The 19,794-nt window shown below is 40.5% G+C and overlaps 1 protein-coding gene across 1 annotated transcript in view; it reads right to left on the minus strand.

The window, feature by feature from the left end:
* The window catches only part of FRAS1 (Fraser extracellular matrix complex subunit 1), a 421,505-nt gene that overhangs the window by 137,372 nt on the left and 264,339 nt on the right, over positions 1-19,794 (minus strand). Inside the window, exons 24-29 of the mRNA XM_040480456.1 lie at positions 17,878-18,018; positions 16,822-16,962; positions 15,172-15,309; positions 11,681-11,951; positions 8,121-8,205; positions 4,685-5,011 (exon numbers count right to left, since the gene is read on the minus strand). Coding sequence (XP_040336390.1) covers positions 4,685-5,011; positions 8,121-8,205; positions 11,681-11,951; positions 15,172-15,309; positions 16,822-16,962; positions 17,878-18,018 — 1,103 coding nt within the window. The remainder of the gene's footprint in view (positions 1-4,684; positions 5,012-8,120; positions 8,206-11,680; positions 11,952-15,171; positions 15,310-16,821; positions 16,963-17,877; positions 18,019-19,794) is intronic.

Genomic DNA, 19,794 nt, shown 5'->3' on the forward strand with positions numbered 1-19,794 from the left:
AAATGCTATTTACCAGGTAAGGGATGGAAAGATAATTGGACTGTTTTTGTGTTTGCCAGTGTATGCATGCTCCTCAGAAGCTCTGTTCCTTCAGGTCAAGAATATAGAACCTCTTCTCCATGTAGATTTCAACCACTTTATAAACAAAATTTTGTAATCAACAACCATTTTTTGAGCATATACTCTGAGCGATGCATCTTCCAAGATGCCAAAATCAACAAGTTAAACAAGTCCATAAAAGGTGAAACCCTGACACATGGTAGAGATTTAGTTGTTGATGCATTAGACAGACTCTTGTTAAAAAAATTAACATTCCTGCCATATTTATAATTGTCGCAAGCACCCTTATTATCAAATGGTATCTCTGCAAAACAACAACTGGGGGGACAAGTTTTAAGAAAACTGAGGGAAAGCACAACAGGGCTTTTCGCCGCACATGGGCCTTACCAAGTTCAAACAGCCCAAGAGGACTCTTAGCAACAAAATTTTCCATCTAGTTCCTAGCATGATACTTGGGGCTTTTAACATCAAAGCACTACCCAGTTGCAGAAAATAAATTGCCCAAAGTCAACAAACGAGGTCACAAAGATCATCAGACTTATTGCCAAAGTGGAAAAAGAGGCATGATTTTCCAGAGATGTCTTCATTAACGAAAAAGAGGGTAATTTCTTTAAAGCCCAACAGTGGAGAGAAAACCACCAAAAAGCATGACTTTTCCCTGCTCACATTTTAGCCCTTATTAGACACCAAATTGCTTTAAAATCATATCTCTAGCAGGCTCAGGTTTGGTAATCCGCCCAATTAATGAGAGCCTGTTCAGCAGAGCATTCTTTATTACCTTCTAATCTCTTTGATTTATTTTGCCTCCTACCCCCAAGAGAGCATGTTTCAACATCAGTCCTGAGTCTATTTTCTCCTCAGTGACTCACCACAAGCCTGGAGGGTAACAGTCAAATTTCCTCACTGCCAGGCCAAGGATAAAAGTTGGAAAGAAGTGATGTAGAACTGGAGAACCAAGAGTGGAACTGATAGCTCCTACCCTTAGTCCCAGATAGGCCACCTGACATCAGCAGAGGTGCCCTGAAGGCTTCACATCCGACACAAGAGATGGATTCAAAGGTAGGAACATGAGAACCAGCCTCACTCAAGCTGTTGCATCCCCCCACCTATCTATCCATCCAACAAAAATGTACTAAACTCGGGGCACCTGGGTGGCTCAGTCGGTTGGGCGTCCAACTTCAGCTCAGGTCATGACCTCGCGGTCTGCAAGTTCAAGCCCCGCATTAGGCTTTGTGCTGACAGCTCAGAGCCTGGAGCCTGCTTCGGATTCTGTGTCTCCCTCTCTCTCTGTCCCTCCTCCACTTACACTCTGTATCTCTCTCTCAGAAATAAATAAACATTAAGAAAAATTTTTAAAAATGTACTAAACTCTTACAAGGTGCCTGGCTCAAGAGAGGAAAACGGAAATAGTTCCTGCTCCCACAAAGTTCGCTTTTTCTATCCCTCCCTCTCTTTCCATCCGTATTACCAGGTTACGTTTTCTATTGAACAACACTGGGATTAATTTGTACATCCATTCACCAGGAATTAGACCTAAACCCCTTAGCCACTCCACTTAAGCCACCGGCTAGACATCAGCCAGTAACTGGCCTATCTCCAAATTTAATACGCAGGCTGCCACAGGGTAAGGACTTGGATGCCCATCTTCAGAAATGGCTATCAGAATGAAATCGATCATGTCTGACTATGTATCTATTGGAAGCCATTAATAGCTGAGGCAATTTTTTTCTTCTTGGGCTCCAGTAGACTTATGATTATAAATAGCTTCACTTGTAACAAGATGTAGTGAGTCAAGAGGGAAGATTCCAGAAGGCTTAGTGCCCAGATTGCTTGGATAGGATATTGTGAAAATGAAAAAAATTGCTGTCTCCATTCTGTCCATTAGGGGGATCAGAATATATATGTCTAAAACATTGAAAAATATGGACTAGAATGAAAAAAGCCACGTGGGTTAAATGTGATGAGCCAGAATACACTTGAGTTGAAATCGCGGCTCTGGCATTAAATATATATATATATATATATGTGTATATATATATACACACATATATACACACACACACACACACATACATATATATATATATTTTTTAATGTTTATTTATTGTTGATAGAAAGAGTGGGAGCAGGGGAGGGTCAGAGAGAGAGGGTAACACAGAATCTGAAGCAGGCTCCAGGCTCCGAGTTGTCATCACAGAGCCCGAGGCGGGTTTCGAACTCACGGAAAATCATGACCTGAGCCAAAGTTGGCCACTTAACTAACTGAACCACCCAGGCGCCCTGGCACTAAACACTTTAATGAAAAATAAACATTTTTAAACTTTGAACAATGTTTTTAAACTTTTTTTTTCCAGTTTCCTTTTCTGGAAAATTAGAGATAATAATTGTACAAGTACCCCAGAGTGACTGTGAACATCAAATGAAATAATTTATATCAAGCATTAGTGCCCAATAAAGGTTAAAAGCAAAACAAACAAAAATACCTCCCACCCATAGAATTTCCTTTAGAAGGAATAAGGTCACATGGCCTCTGTTCTAACCTCCTTCACTAAGATATTGTAAAGATCAGTAGAATAGATATGAAGAAGTACTTTGAACTCCTGAGAGGAAATATAGGATGTATTTGTAAAATATCAGTATTACAGTGTCAAACTTATTAGTACATCTTGATAGATGCTGACGTTCTGGTCACTGGTTTCATTATCCCAGTTCATTGGCTCAGAAGCCATTATTTCATCTGATGGACAGGCAAGCACAACACTGTAGGAGATAGAGTGATGGCAGGAGGAAGGAGGAGGGACAGACCCTGTAAATACCAACACGGATCCCAAGTTATAAGCACTACAAGGATACTCGAGATCTGTGCTTATGCCTTATTTATAAATTAAAATTTTATTTTCTTTGTTTTGTTTTTGTAGTCAAAGCAGCTAAAATCCTAGAAATACCCTTCAACCTTGGGCTATAGCATACAAAATGACAGTGCCATACACTGAACCGAGCTCCAAACGTGGAGACTGAGAGCACTCTAGGAAAGGCGGCTGCTAATGTTGCGCTGAAATCCCATAACAATCTTTGGAAGAAAACCAAGGAAGAAGAAAAGAAACTTTCTGATTCTGTCTAGACTTCATCTCTTCAGAACTAAACCTCATCTCCCAAGGCGATTGCAAGAGGGTGATAATTAGGATTAGCTACAAGGTGGCTACCTGCCAACTCTATCTCATAATCAGCCTTCACTTGCTCCCATCTATCTCATGCCACCATCGCTGTTTTCAGCAGCTGCAAATCATGAGACAACAGCCTAAGAAACTAGCCAGAGACTAGGTTACATTCAGCTGTTCACCTTCACAAGGATCCATCGCAAATTTTGAGTGATCGTTGGTGAGAAAGTGACAAGTCATTTCTAAGCTGTCTTCAGCAAATCAATTTCTCCCGCTAATCATTAATGACACTTCAGTGGCAACTGATACTTGGAATGAAAAGTTCAATAAAAATGATAAGTCTTTCCATCTACCACCATGAGAAAGAGCCAGTTTTGCTATAATGCAAAAAATAGCTTCTAGTGAAATATCATCAAGTAATAAATGGTTTTGAAAATGTTTTGCAATAAGTCTTTTGGATCTAGCATGGATTAGCTCAGTATTTCCCAAAACATGGTAGCCATCCCATTAATAGTATCCTGGAACATTCTATGCACTACATGGATGAATATTTTTAAAAATTTTTAGGTATTAATTTTCATATTTTAGAAAAAAGTATAATTATACATTAAGCCCATAATCTCATATTCATTATTTGTTACAAAGAAGCCACACACAAAAAAAGTGGATACAAAGAAAAATATTAAGTAAATAACAGAAAAGGTGTTAGTGGGGGGCAGGGGCACCTGGGTGGTTCAGTTGGTTAAGTGTCCAACTCAGGACTTTGGCTCAGGTCACAATCTCACAGTTCATGGGTTTGAGCCCTGCCTCAGATTCTACACTTGACAGCATGGGGCCTGCTTGGGATTCTCTCTCTCTCTTTCTCTCTCTATCTCGCCCTCCCCTACTCATGCTCTCTCTCTCAAAATAAATAAACTAAAAGAAAAGATGTTTGTGGATATGGCAAAAACATATGGAGGTGTCATGGGAATGACTCAGACCGACAAGGATTCCTATGATTACTACAGGAAAGAGTTCCCTCATCCTACTTCAGTTGGCTTAATAGAATGGCTGCACTCGTCCTTTTTGATTCATTATGATAACCGGACTATGAGCTTCACATAGCATGAGCTGCTGTAGAAGGGCAGACAAAAACAGGGGTGTACTTGATTCTTATGATCAGGCAGGAGACAAAAGGATCAGTGGACAACAAGGCATTTTTTATGGCAGCAAGTCAACATAAAGGTACAAAAGTTGCCCTTGTGTAGAGAAGGGTGCTCCCAACAAAATAGATAGTGCTCTTCGAGATGGGTAACGTGTTTTATTAATCTTAGAATGTCCTGAGTATTTCCATAATAGATGGTTAATAAATGTTTGAATAGATAACTATCCATATCTTAACTGCAAAACATGAATACTGTAAAATAATATCAACAAAACTTCGCATCTAGGTGTAAGAAAATTGCTGCTCTAGGAATGGCACCTACCTTGGGCACAGTCTTCACGTGGAAGAGTATATTTTGGAAGGAATGTCCATCATTGGCCTGCAAGACTGCAACATCAGATATGCTGTCAGAGCCATCATGAGCATAGTGGAGAAGGCCCCTGGAGAGTTCATCCAGCCGGAATTGATAGACTGGGGTTGCACGGGACTGAAGTGTTTGGAGCAATTGGCCATGAAGTGGAGGATCAAGCACTTCGACCACCACATCCTGTGGGTTGTCGTCATCTCGGATGTCAAGCAGCTGGGTAGTGATGGTTCCTCTCTCTCCTCTGTTAATATGGAGGGCCTCATTTCTCAGCACGTAGGGGGCCTAGGAGTTGAAGGGAAGGAGGAGAAGTCATTTAGCAGGAAAAGAGAGGACAATCCTGTGGACTAGATGCAGCTTTGCGCAACCGAATTGATAATTCTATGTTTTTAAAGGAACTCTTGATGCTCCAGCAAAGTGCCACACTGTTGCATAGTCAAAGTATTTGTCAGAGGTGTGGTCAGTCATAGTAATCAAAGCAAGTGAGATTACTTCACACTGCTGGTTCTAGAGGCTTCTCAAAGCCATTTCAAGGCCATAGTATTCACCAGAGGCAATCAAGGTGAGCTGCTTGCTGCTAAATCTTAGAAGTCTCTGCTATCTTGATTCATACTATATCCCCTGCATTATAGCTGAGATCAGCCCAGAGTCAGGGAACCCAACCAGTTGTCTGCTTCCAAAAGAGAATAGTAAGAGATACGGAATTTTTGCACCTGTGTTGGGAGTTGAGCACTTTACTCTGGGCCACACTGCAGTATGCTGACTTTGGCTACGGTACTTCTGATTCTGAGTTCATGCAATTTCTGGCCCTGGCCAGTAGTTGTTTTGTTTTTTGTTTTTTATTTTTTTAATTTTATTTTTTTAATTTACATCCAAATTAGTCAGCATATAGTGCAACAATGATTTCAGGAGTAGATTCCTTAATGCCCCTTACCCATTTAGCCCATCCCTGCTCCCACAACCCCTCCAGTAACCCTCTGTTTGTTCTCCTTATTTAAGGGTCTCTTATGTTTTGTCCCCCTCCCTGTTTTTATATTATTTTTGCTTCCCTTCCCTTGTGTTCATCTGTTCTATGTCTTAAAGTCTTCGTATGAGTGAAGTCATATGTTATTTGTCTTTCTCTGATTAATTTCACTTAGCATAATACACTCTAGTTCCATCCACATACAGTACTTTTTAATGCTAACTCATCCATATCTTGAAGGGCCCACCCCAACTCAGCTTATAAAGCCTGATAAGATCACAGTCTCAGTAAAGCAACCACCTGGTTAATTCACATGGCAAATTTTAATATGTTTTTCTTAGGATTATCAGGTTTCCCCTCACCAACTTCAGTAAGCAAATAAAATATCCTTTCATAAAGATCAAAGTTAATGAACCACAACAGAAAGAAATAACAAAACAAAACAAAAAAAATGGAGGCCAGAAGCCAAAGAAAACATGATCTTAGTTTTTTATATTGTTTGAAGTTGAACCATCTAGGACTATTCTCAGCACATTGCCTTCTTTAATCCAAATGGCTTCCTTTTAAAACTACCCCTCCTGGCCTCCTGGAAACTTTAATATCTATTAAAGTAATGTCTAACTAAGATGTTATTATAATAATCACATAGTAGGAGGCTAGATGACAGCTACTCCTCAGATATCCCCAGTGAGAATGCAGAAGTTGTGATTTTACATACGTGGGAATGAATGGCCCTTGGGTTCTGAAAAAGGCGAGGTCAAAAGGTGATGTCAACATCCATAAATGGAAAAGATCAAATTAACTTACATGAGAAAATCTCAGGGAGGCTCAAGACCATATTGAAATATCACAGGAATGTAAAGGAACAAAAATAAGCTAAAACTCATTTCTAAAATTCCATCTTAAAAAAGTTAAAATGAAAAAAGTTTCTCATATAATAAATAAAATTTAAAAATGCTGTCACTATCTACTCACCTGATTTGGAGAAGACAAAAATTGGAACTGTGGGAACCCACCATCTCAGATGGGAAAGTCACTTGCCAGTACCTACCCTACGTCTCTAATTCACCTAATTAGAAGCAACTATATTAACACAAATAAAAAGAGCAAAACTTCTGAGCTTAAGTACTGAGAAACATCTAAGTCAGACAGTCCTAATGTGGCCCTCTGGTCCATATTTAGAGATCACATGTTTTGGTTTTAATTAAAACAAAATTCATACTCTTAGCCCAGCAGTGAGGTCAATTTAACTTTGGATCGACTTCTAACCATTCCTCAACTGTCAACTATGAAGTAAGAATGCTATCAAGAAATGCTGAGCTGGCCTATGAACACCATTTAGGAGCCACTTGTGGGTTATGTCTATTATCATCCACAATCCATGGTCTTTTCATTTTTGCACCCAAAATTAAAAATACACACACACACACACACACACACACACACACACACACACACACTGAAATTATATATATATATATATATATGTCAGTTTGAAAACAATGATCTCATGTCCTTCCTTGAATCACGACTAACACTCTACTGAGATCTGGATATTGCAGTAGTCTTGGTTCCCCATGCTGATATCATACTAGCTTGCAGTTCACAGCTTAAGACTGTATCTATCTACCTACTCTCTGCCCATTTCAGCTATTCAATCCCTCAAGCTCAGTTACTCAGAGCATCTACCACTACGTGTATTCTGGACACACAACTGCAAGTTGACAAAGATGAGTGAGGAGAACAGAAGAGCCATCACACTGAGTTTTATAGCATCTACCATGATTTCTTCAAGACTTCTGTTTGGCTGATGACCACACTGGCACCTCATTTAAGTAGATCCTTAATAAGATGCTGTACCTACTGCAAACTGACTAAAACACAATCCAGCTATATGAAAGGCAAAAGTGGCTGAACATAATTTTGTATCTCTGAGACAGAAATATTTAGGCAAAACAAACTCATTTACCTAAGATTAAGAAAGTCTTAACAACTGGAACGGTTTCAAATTATTTTGAGGGGCTGAGATCAGATTCAGTATAGTAACGTAAGGCACTATAAAGTAGTGGTCTGGAGCCAGATTTTCTGGGTACAAATCTTGGCTCTTTGTTAGCTATATTCCCATAGACGAGTTACTTAACCTCCCTGTGACTTTAGATTCCTATCGGTAAACTGGGGATAACAACACCTCACAGGGCTGTTATGATTAAATGAAAAACACTACAAAGGGTTCTATCGAATGTATTAGTAGTTAGTTGTTGTTGCTGTTGTTCTTACCCACAAGTACTAAGAGTTACTCCAGTGTTATTTCATGGGAAAAGTGAAACAAGACTGATTTAGCTCATATTTGCTAAAACTTGATTTAGCCTTGATTCGTGCATCAGAATTAGTAGGCACATGCAATTATTAATTGTGTGGCATTGTTATTACCTGTGTTGAAAATGCTTGTATGTTGATCAGCTGTGGCTCAGAGAAGAACTGCTGGTCACTAATTTTCAGGGAAAAGTAACCTTTCCTAAAAGAAGTGCCCAAGAAAGGAATGAGAAAATGCAGTCATTAGTCTCTAGCAAAACAAAGAATAAAAATATTTTCAGGTTATGTGCATGTAAGAATTAGGATCAAACCACTACAGTGATATAATATTCATCCTGTAAATAAAAATAACCAGATGAAGATGAATATAGGGCCATACAGGTAAAACTACTGGGTATCTCTTGATCTCAATATAACAATTACATAAACTTTATTTTAGATTTCTCTAAAATAAATATATACATAGTTGAAAAATCAGTTGTTAGCCCAAGACAGGTTAGTAATATAGTGATGGCTAATGGTTAAATTGGAGAATGCAAAGGAACTTATCATAGTCCCTGATTAGCTCTCAATGATTCCCTCTTCCCTACAGACCCTCTCTCCAACCTGTTCTCAAATCATGTGAGTGGGCCCGTGTGAAGGATTTTGCAATGTTTTGTATTACATGACTCTATTTACCTGCCTCCCCCACTCCAGCCACACACATACACATTCAATGTGGACTGGACTAGGTAAAGATGGCTGATTATTCTCTGGAAATTTGCAACTGGCCTGAGAGCTCCCATTTGACTATGCAGAAGCCATCGTCTACCAAGCCTGCCTGTAGGTAGGAGATATATTAAGCCTTGGAGCAAAGAGCCACAGAGACAAGAGGAAGAATTGAGTCCTGCTTTCCATTCCTGGTTCTAGCTTCTAGGCTCACCCTGGAAGCCCAGTTGCCCTTGTTGTGTTAAAGAGCTGAGCCATGCCTGCAATGTTATAACAAGCCTTACAATTTTGCTGAATCTAGTTCAAGCTAACTTTCATTACCTGCAACGAAACAGTACTAATTAATGAAACAAAATAAGGTTGATTCTTTGCTGTGGTTTTTACTTCCTGTAAGAGTGTTGTTCCAGCAGCTTCAGAGACAACTGGTAGGGAAGGTAGGAGTTACCCACTTTCAAAGCCAAACCAAGCACAGAACTCATGGGAGGCTGTTAAGATATGTGATTAATGCACTATGAGCAGTTTTGAATTCTGGTTGACTATAGGGACCATTATTTTAAAGGTTCTTCAAAAGGTATTTTTGAAATTAACTACTGAAACATGAAATAATGTGGATGGATCTCAAAAGCATTATGGCAAAAACCAGAAACATACTGTATGACTCCATTCACATGACGTTTCAGAAAAGGCAAAACTATAAGAGTAACAAACAGATTAGTGGTTGCTACAGACTGGCAGGAAGGGAGTAGCAGCAAAATGGAGATTTTCAGGGGGAGGGGGTGACGAAACTGTTTATATCTTGATTGCAGTTGTAGTCTTCAGACTGTAAGAATATATGCATTAGTTGATACTCCTAGAACAGTACACTTTAAGATGGGGAATTTTGTTGAACCCAAATTATATCTCAATAAACCTGATTTGTTTTTAAAGAAGTAAATCTTGCCTTCCCTCCTGTTTCATCCTCCCCTTGAAGTTCCAACCCATTTAAATCCTGTCTCTCTTCACTCCCAGCTCCAAACTTCCAGAGAAAGCAAATGATGGAAGCAACAGAAAGAAGGAGGCAGGTGTGGTTACTCCCAATGTACTGGGGAAAAATGACTTTTTGGTAGCACTGAGGTCCCAATAAGTGCTTAGGATCCCAGAATGCCAACTTGCCATGGCCACTATGGCCATATTTGCAGGTTGTCTTGTACTCCACAGGAGCATTCTGACCCCAAAGGAATCCAGTCCTAAAGAATCATGGTCAGATTTTCATGAGGAAAAAAACAAAATCATAAACCTATGTGGCAAGTTGCCCCTTTTGTTTTTGTATCACTCCACAACTTACAGAATTTCCTTTTTTTCATGAATTACTACCAATCTTGTTTTGCTATTCTCTCATTCTTTCTTTCGTTTAAATTTTTAGATGAAGAAAATCCAATGCTAAAATGGGTACACCAAGAATAAAAACAGTGCTGCAAGAATTCCCTGAAAAATTGTTGCCATTCTTTGTCCCACTTAGGGCTGCAGAGCTGACTCTGGAAGAAAACACGTGATGATAGATTGAAGAGGTGGAATAGACATGAGGGTTGACTTTGGTTGTCTGGGGAGCTTTATGAACTTTACTCACCTTTCACAAGACATTCAAAGGCAAAACACTACAGGTATGGACGTTGTGTGTGTGCGCGTGTGCACACGTGCGTGCCTCTGTGTGTGTGTGATGCAAACAATTAAGAACTACACTTAAAGCAAAATGAATGCAGGACATGGTGTATAAATCTGAAGAGTGAGTCTATGGCATCAGATACCTGAGTCTGAAGCCCCACCCTTGTAGCAATACTTCTCTATACAATGATCATTTGCCCCTTGCAGATGGAAGTGTGCCCATTATTCCTAGTATTATTAGGAAGGCAGAAATCAGTGGCTAAAGGCATGGGTTGTGGAGTCGGGGAACCAGCTGTTGATTGGAGACTTGGCTTTGATTATACTCTTGAGGACTGTTTCCCTATCTGTAGACTGGGAACATAAATATACATAGTTCACACGAAGTGTTTAACACAATGCCTGCGTCAAAGTCAGAACTCAGTAAATATTAGTTATTCTTATTCCTTTGAGATGGTCTTCTGAGGTTCTGGCTTTGAAATGGAATAGAGAAAGGGCCATTTGCTTTTCTCCCCACCTATCTCCTAACCAAAACCTTAAAATAATAATAAAAAAAAAATCTCTAGTGTTGACAGTAGAAAATATTCACTGTGAATATTTCGGTCCATTTTTAACATATACAGTCTACTCTGAATTATCTGCACTAATGAAGCCGAGCAGGATGAAGGATAATCCACGGGGCTAATCTTTGGGGTGCATTCTCTGATTTCTGTTTAGCAGATTTACTCTGCTAATTATATGACTCTATATTCTTGGGTTAATGTTAACATTCAATTGCATTCCTGAAGCATATGTCAGCTGGGGTGAGGAAGACAGCCAGAAGTGTGCTAGGAATCAGAGGAAAACTAGATCAGGCTTAAAAATTAACCACAATTAATCCCATAAAGTGGATAATAAAAAGTTGTGACTCTTAGCTTCCTTCCAACTCTGAAATTCTAGGAACCATATAACACTTTTAAAAGTATGTGCTCCATCTTCTAGTCACTCCTCACTCCCAGTATATTACCTTAATGTTGAAGAAGCAGCTGTAGCAATCTGGGTAGATAACCAGTTTTGTTTCTGCTGGGCCAAAAAACTGGGTAATTGTACTAGGAACTTTCCTGTCACATCAGAGAATTACCCATAATTATGTGATAAAATGAAAACGCCTCTAACAGAAGCACACTCTCTGAGCAATTACAGTGAAATGATGACAGGCAGCTGAAAGCGATGGCGTTTGTGGAGTATCGATCTTCCCCAGAAGAGAGGGGATAGCTATTGAGAAGTGGGGGCGGGGGCGCAAAGCACCGATGGAAAGGATGCAGGAGGAAAACAACAGAACACTGAGTCACCTGGGTTTTTCTTTGCTGTGCACAAAACGCACTTTTTTCTCATTCACATCTTTCCAGCTAAAATGGCCAGCCTTGTCAAGCTGAACCTCTTTTCCATTCCTTGAGAGCACTAGCTGACCATTGGTGGGAGTGCTCACAACATGGAACTGGAGGTCTTCCACCCTGCCATCCTGATCCTGGACATTCAGAAGGGGAAAATCCAGTGGCTTCATGGCACCAATTGCAAGGGTGAGAGAGCCATTCACATGAAGACTAGGCATGTGTATTTTGCCTGGAAAACATATGAACCCAAAGGTCAGACTTGGTACATTCACTGATAAAGTTATTTATTTATTTTTAAAATTTTTCCTCTACTGTTTATTTTTAAGAGAGACAGAGAGAGAGAGAAAGAGAGAGAGAGAGAGAGAGTTTGAGCAGGGGAGGGGCAGAGAGAGAGAGAGGGAGACACAGAATCTGAAGCAGGCTCTGGGCTCTGAGCTGTTAGCACAGAGCCCAATGTGGGGCTCAAACTCATGAACCGTGAGAACATGACCTGAGCAGAAGCTGGACGTCCAACCGACTGAGACACCCAGGTACCCCAAGGATTTTTTATTTTTTAATAAATAGATTTGTAATGTTCATTCAGAAATGAGACTCTAGGGGCACCTGGGTGGCGCAGTCGGTTAAGCGTCCGACTTCAGCCAGGTCACGATCTCGCGGTCCGTGAGTTCGAGCCCCGCGTCAGGCTCTGGGCTGATGGCTCAGAGCCTGGAGCCTGTTTACGATTCTGTGTCTCCCTCTCTCTCTGCCCCTCCCCCGTTCATGCTCTGTCTCTCTCTGTCCCAAAAAAATAAATAAACGTTAAAAAAAAAAAATTTAAAAAAAGAAATGAGACTCTAGGCTATTGTAGACCATAAGCCTCCTTCTAATCCAGTGGTTCTCACCCCAGGATACATATGAAAATAACATAAAATATCAATGTTAAACATAAAATTCTAAAAAATATAGGAGAAAATCTTTGTGAGCTTAAATTAGGCAATGCTTTCTTAGATATGACACAAAAAGTACAAGTGACAAAAGAAAAAAAAAGATAAATTGGACCAAAGTCCTTCAAAGGACACCAGTAAGGAAGTAAACAAGTCAATTGATAGAATGGGAGAAAATGTTTGCAAATTATATATCTGAAAACGGACTTGTAGCTGAAATATATACATCTTACAAGTCAATAAAAGACAAGTAACCCAGTTTAAAAATAGGCAAAGAATTTGAATCGCGTTTTTCAAAAGCAGATATACAAAAGGCCAATAAGCACATGAAAAGGAGCTCAATGTCATTCATTAGTCGTCAGGAAAATGCAAATCAAAGCCACAATGTGATACCACTTCATACCCACTATAAAGGACAATAAAGAGTGTTCCTGAGGATGTGGATGAATTGAAAATCTCATACGTTGCTGGTAGGAATGTAAAAGGGTTCAGTTTGGTAGTTCCTCACCAGTAATTCTACTCGTAGGCATATACCCAAGAGATCTGAACACATATGTCCACATAAAAACTTGTACCTGAATGTTCATAGCAATGTTATACATAATAACCCAAAAGTGGAAAGAACCCAAATGTCCATCAATTGGTGAATGAATAAATAAATTATGGTATATCCATACAATGGAATATTATTAAACAATAAAAAGGGATGATGTACTGACACATCTTCCAATATAGAGGAACCTTGAAAATATTATTGCCAAGTGAAAAAAGCCACACGTAAAAAGCCACATATTGTACAATTCCATTTATGTGAAATGTCTAGAATAGTTAAACCCACAGAGACAGAAAGTAGATCAAAGGCTGCCAAGAACTGGGGCAAGGGAGCGCTAGACAGAGACTGCTAACAGTTACTGGATTTCTTTTTAGGATGAATAAAATGTCCTGTCATTATATAATGGTGATGGTTGTATAACTTTGTGCATATACTAAAAACCACTGAACTGTGTACTTTGAAAGGTGAATTCTATGGTATGTGAATTATATGTCAATAATAACAATAAAGAATCATACAGGGATCTTTTAAAACAGTACCAATACTTGAGCTCCACCATCAGAGATTCTGACTTAAATGTTCTGGGGTGGGAACCTTAGTGATTTTACAAGCTCCCCAGGCAATCCTAATGGACTTCTAGGTTTGAGAGCAACAGTTATAACCTAATTCATCCATCCCATCTGGCCTTCAGACCCATTAAGGGTAAGAAAAGAAGTAAGTGTCTGATACCATTTGCTAGAACAGTACCAGTTAATCTATAATGAAGTATGATTATAAGTGGCTTATATTCAGAATTCATGTAAAGTATATACACTTTGTTTTAAAAATGTCCCATCTTTATCCATTCTTCCACTGATGGACAATAAATTATATTTAAAAAATAAGTAAAATAAAATAATATAAAGTAAAATAAAATTTTCCCATCTTTGTCCATAGGAAACATCTGATGGATGAATATCCAATCATGATGATAATTGCATCCTGTCTCCTGCAAGCTGTTTTGCCTGGACTTTAATTATTAGTGTTTCCTTCTGCAAGTAGGTCAGACAGGACAGTTTGGGAATGGCAAGTTTCAAGGGAACTACTTCTACTGTAAGATTACTCTAATGAAAGTGGAATTCGTTTTCACAAGCTGACTTGTACCATGTCCCAAGAGGAGTAGGCTGACTCTCAAGTACTTGGGGTTTCCAGAAAGGTCCCAATAAAATAAGCCAAATATATCTTTTTCCCATGGGAAGTCTTAGTATCTTCAGAGGTCAGAAATTTAGAGACGGAAAATATGATTGACTACGGGTATTAAAATATGCCTCATGTTATTGATAAAGGACACTCAAAAGCTGAGGAATGCTCAACTATTATATAATCCTTTAACTTCATTTATCTATAAAACTTTGGGGCTCCAATTTAAGACTAAATGTAAATTTGCTTCTCTTTTGTTGTAAGGTGAAGTATCCATTGATGTGTTGGATAAAACTAGCTCCACTCCTTTAATATCGCCTTCTTATTTTTTTTTTTTAAGTTTATTTATTTGAGAGAGACAGAGACAGTGTGAGCAGGGGAGGGGCAGAGACAGAGGGAGAGAGAGAATCCCAAGCAGGCTCTGCACTGCCAGCACAGAGCCCAACGTGGAGCTGGAACACACAAAACTCTGAGATCATGACCTGAGCCGAAACCGAGAGTCGGACACTTAACTGACTGAGCCACCCAGGAACCCCACTGTGTCACAGTTTTCTGCCAAATTTCTGATCTGATAGTTGGTACTTTCATGGCACACACTATTTCTTTTTCCCAAAGATCTTAGAAATTGCATTTCCACAATGCCTATGTCCTACAGATAGTCCCTTATTTCTTAGCATTCCCAGAATGAGAATCCTGTATTTTGTATCACATGAGCCAACTGTATCTGCAGACTTAGCCTTTGCATAGAGAAATGGCAGGTTAATACACCAGACCATCAGATGGGAAGCACTTACCAGTGCACGTTTCATTAGAGTGGGCAGAGAAGCCAGGAATGCAGTTGGAAACACAAAGGCCACTCTTCAAAAAGAACCCATGGTCACAGAGGTGACACCGGTCCCTGCCGCTGCACTGTAAGCATGCTCGAGGGCAGGCTGTCAAGGAAAGGACACACTAAGTGAGGCACGTGAAAGGCACAGACACTCAGCTAGGGCCACCAGTGACAGAGAAATAAAGAGTGATAGCACATGACTCCCAACTACAGCAAAAAGGAATCTCCTCTAGAATCTCACAAGGAACCCATCTACCCTCTGAAGGAAAGTGAACACAGATCATCACTTTCACTTTATGCACTGTGATGTGAAATTGTTGCACATAAGTGGATTGTTTACAAAATTGACCATATTGACTTGTAAGGGAGGTGGTTTATGGTGCCTAAGAGCATAGGCCCTCGCTGGGTTCCATTCCTCCTCTACCACTTACCAGCTGTCCACTTCGGGCAAGTTCCTTTAACCATCTGTGGGGTGATTTTCTTGTCTTAAAAATGGGATAGAAATAATACCTAATGCAAATAACTGTTGGGAGGATTACATGTTTTATTATGTGAAGAGACTAGACTTTTGTGTGCCTAGGACTCAGCTATACTACTAATACCACTACTATTCTATTATTATTATTGTTGTTGTTGCTGTTGTTATTGTTACTGTTATTACTATTTTAAATGCATGGGGAAAATAAGCTCTTTAAAGGACCATAGGATTATTTCCTTGGGTCAAGTCAATAAACTACAAATCGAGTGTTTACTCCCAAGTTTTTCTGCTTCCTTAGTAGAGATTTTATTATAGAGAGGTGGTATAGTATAGTGTAAAGGGCCCTGGACTGGCATCAGAAAACTTGGGTTTAATAACTGATTTTATGTTGCTTGGCCATTCTCTCTCTTGCTTAAGCCATTCTCTCTCTCTCTCTCTCTCTCCTTTTTTTTTTTTTTTTTTTTTTTTGCTTATAAAACAGGATTCATAGTGCCTGCCATGTTTCACCACCAAGTCATTGTGGGTATTAAACAAGCTCATGCAGACAGAGGAATCTGGTGAAAGGTAAAATGCCATGCCAGGGGAATGGCATCATTCTTACAGGCCAGATATTCTTCAAAGTGGGGTATATGGTACCAAGTTTTAAAGGAAATGATGAAAACAAACTGAGGAAACTCTCTTTGGGTTTAACTTTAGTGTGATCAAAAGGTTCGGTGTGTCTCACTAAATCGTCCTCACAAACCCTCTTCTTCAAGGGCATTGTGCCAATATCAAGGTCAGCGGTAATTCAGTCTATACACTGAAGATTCTGTGCCCATATCAACAGGGGTAATCCACTCTTAGTGGATACCTCACCTTAGTTCAATATAAGCCTTATATTCCATAAAATATTGACTTCATTTCCATAAAGACCTTTAGGGACAATATTGATTTGTGGAAGAGAATTATTGGCCTGCACTTCTATATTCGATTTGACCAGCAATTGGCAGATGTGCAGGGGGAGCCATCAATTACTTAGGCCGAGCTCCCTGGGTTTTCATTCTGCTTTTAATTCAAATTGTCCTTGGTTACCTGAGAATCAGCGCACTGATTTACTTGCGGCCCTCGCTTTTCTCCAGAGAACTCAGCACAAGTTACCTGCGCATTGGCGATTGGCGTGATCTGCAAAGTACCCCTTCTCACATTCCTGGACACACTGGGCTTCTAACAGGAAAAATGGCTCTTCACAGCGAGTGCACTCGTGGGGACCTTGGCATTGGAGACAGTGATTGCTACACCCTGAAGGACAAAAGTCAAATCAACAGAATTGTGTATGGCTTTCCAAGGGGCTCCTGGCCCTTGTGGGGAGGTAGCATTAGATGCCAAACAGTTAGATGACCCAGTGTGTTGGACGAAGCAGAAGATGAGGAGTCAGGAACCAGGCTTCTGGTTGTTACTGCTCTACTTACCAGGGGGATGATTTAGGATCAAAGATTAAATTCTCTGAGCCTTGATGCTCTCTCCCATTAAATGGGAGTGGACATATCGTCCTACCCAGCTCGCTGGGCAAAGACCGAAGTAAATAACAGAAAACACTGGGCAAACTTAGAAACTACACAAATTAGCCATTATCATTATTAACTAGTCCATGGCTTTCTTGCCTGAAGTGTCCATCTTTCCTGACTCATCCAGTCAATTATCAGAGTCTCCCAAGAATGATCCCAGTAGTACTGTCTGTGCACTTTGCGGGAGTTGTTCAGAGTCAGAAGGTCTTGTGGTGTTAAATCAAGACCCAAGGGGGTGGGGTTCAGAGGAAGGTGGTGGTGAGACATCCGGTACATTCAGGGCTTCAGAGGGCTGACGTGTGAGCACAGGTCTTCCATGTGCTCCAATGATCAGAGTACACACACCTCTACATCTAGAGGACAGGACTGTTCAATGTTTCAGGAAATCCAAACCTTATACCTGTTTGCATGGCCATATACCCCCAAGATTCCCATACTGACCTCAAATTTTAGCAAATATCGTGTCTGGACATGGGGGAAGGAGAGAGGGGGCATTTTGGCTATAATAGAGAAAAACTCTTAGGAAAGAAACCAGAAATTAAATACAAAGCCAGAAAGGAAACTAGCCACAGACTTCTTGTCAGAACAGTAAAAACCAGAGGAGGCTGAAGCCTGGCTTCAGCACAGAGCAGGGGCTCCAGACACTTACTCCTGCAGAGGCCCACGTCCCTGTAGAAGGATGGTGAGCACTGCTCCACGCAGGCCCCGTCCTGGAGAACGTAGCCATCCATGCACTGTAGGCAGTCGGTCCTCAGAGGCCCAGAGCATGCGTTGCAACTCCAATCACACTCTAGGAAGGAAGCCCATGTTAGATCACCTTCGTCTGTCCACCCTCAGTCCCAGCGACTAATTTATGAGGATGCTGCTGGCAGCCACAAGGGTAAAGTGAAGACAACATAAAAGATGTCAGATAAGTGAGCCCTAACGAGGTTTCTGCTTGTAGTAGCCGGAACGCCGCTCTGAGGTTTAGTATTTCCTAATTATGTTGGACATGGGCATGTACAAGGATCACTCCATGCTTGTGCACAGGCTGCTTGTCAGTAGGGCTGCCAAGGAGCCAGATCAACTTAATCTTATTCCATAGCCCCAGAGTTCTTTATTCCTGTGCCATGGTGTCTTCATGCAAAGCCAGCTACAGGGAGTGGGCAATCTGTCTCTGCAAACCTAATCCAGACCTCCTCCAAATGCTCAATAGGTGAAGTGATGTCAGAAACTCAGCTAAGAATGCATCTGCTGCCTCCACTGACGCTGGCTGCCTGGCTTCCTGCCTCTCAAAAATCAGGTGTTGACCCATCCAACAGAGAGAACCACTGATGTTAGAATTAAATGGGGCACAAAGGAACAGTCCAGAAAGAAGAGGCTTACAGAAATCACAGAAGATCTCCCTAGCAGTAGAGCTGACTCATTAACATGTTCTTTGCTCAGTAAGCACCTATGGAATGCAGAGCACTAAAAGATGGGTAGAAAAAGTGGGTAGACTCTGACTTCAAGGAGTTAATGTGCTCATGGGTTCCAACCTTGGAATTGCACCCATGGGATCCAGAATGATTGTTAGAAATACAGATTATCAGGCCCAACATCAGAACTATTCAGTTAGTCTCAAGAACTAAGGCAAAAGAAAACATGGTGGGGCCACTATTGTTTTTGTTCTTATGATTATTATAGTTGTTGTTATAGTTGCTGTGGGTTTTTTAAATGTTTATTTATTATTTTTGAGAGAGAGAGAGAGAGAGAGAGAGAGAACGAGCTGGGGAGGGGCAGAGAGAGAGGGAGACACAGAATCTGAAGCAGGCTCCAGGCTCAGCGCTGTCAGCACAGAGCCCAATGAGGGGCTTGAACTCACGAACTGTGAGGTCATGACTTGAGCCAAAGTTGGATGCTTAACTGACTGAACCACCCAAGTGCCCCATAGTTGTTGTGGTTTTTAAAGGCCCAGGCAACTCTGATGCAGCTAGAAAACTCATGCCTGAGAGCCAAAGTTCTAGCTGGCAAACTAAGTCCTTCATGCATGGAAGATGGGACAAGATAGGTTAAGTACTTGGGTTTTGAAGACACACAAGTCTCCATTTAAGCCATGGCTTAGATACTGTTCATCCACATGTCTTACACATCTTCCTTAAGTTATTTGAGCCTCAGTTTCCCTATCTGTAAGACAGAGGCAAGAATAGTACCTATTTCATAAGGCTATTGCACAGAGTAAATGAGAGAATGAATGCAAAGGAGTTAGCACAGTGCCTGGCACAGAGTAACAGCTTAATAAATGTTTGCTGCTGAACTTTTTTTCTTGGAGAGCATTCTCCACTCAGGACATCCTCACTCCACCACCCCTCCCAGCTGAGAACTGAGGAAACTTCTCATTAGTCACTTTCTCTCTTTCTTGATGCCACATTTCTAAGGCCCAAAGAAGCAGGTAAATGTGTAAGACAGTGCACGTGCTTCCAAGATTTCTAAAGTTAATCCCGCTCATTTATTTGGCTGAATCACTCCTGAGGGAAAATGACTAAAGCAGAGCCTTGAAAACTGCCAGCAAAGTTATGAAATCATTTACAACATGGAGGATTCGTGA

Source organism: Herpailurus yagouaroundi, unplaced genomic scaffold (genome assembly GCF_014898765.1).
Source record: "Herpailurus yagouaroundi ecotype Mexico unplaced genomic scaffold, PumYag 28, whole genome shotgun sequence".
In the NCBI taxonomy this organism is placed as follows: Eukaryota; Metazoa; Chordata; class Mammalia; order Carnivora; family Felidae; genus Herpailurus; species Herpailurus yagouaroundi.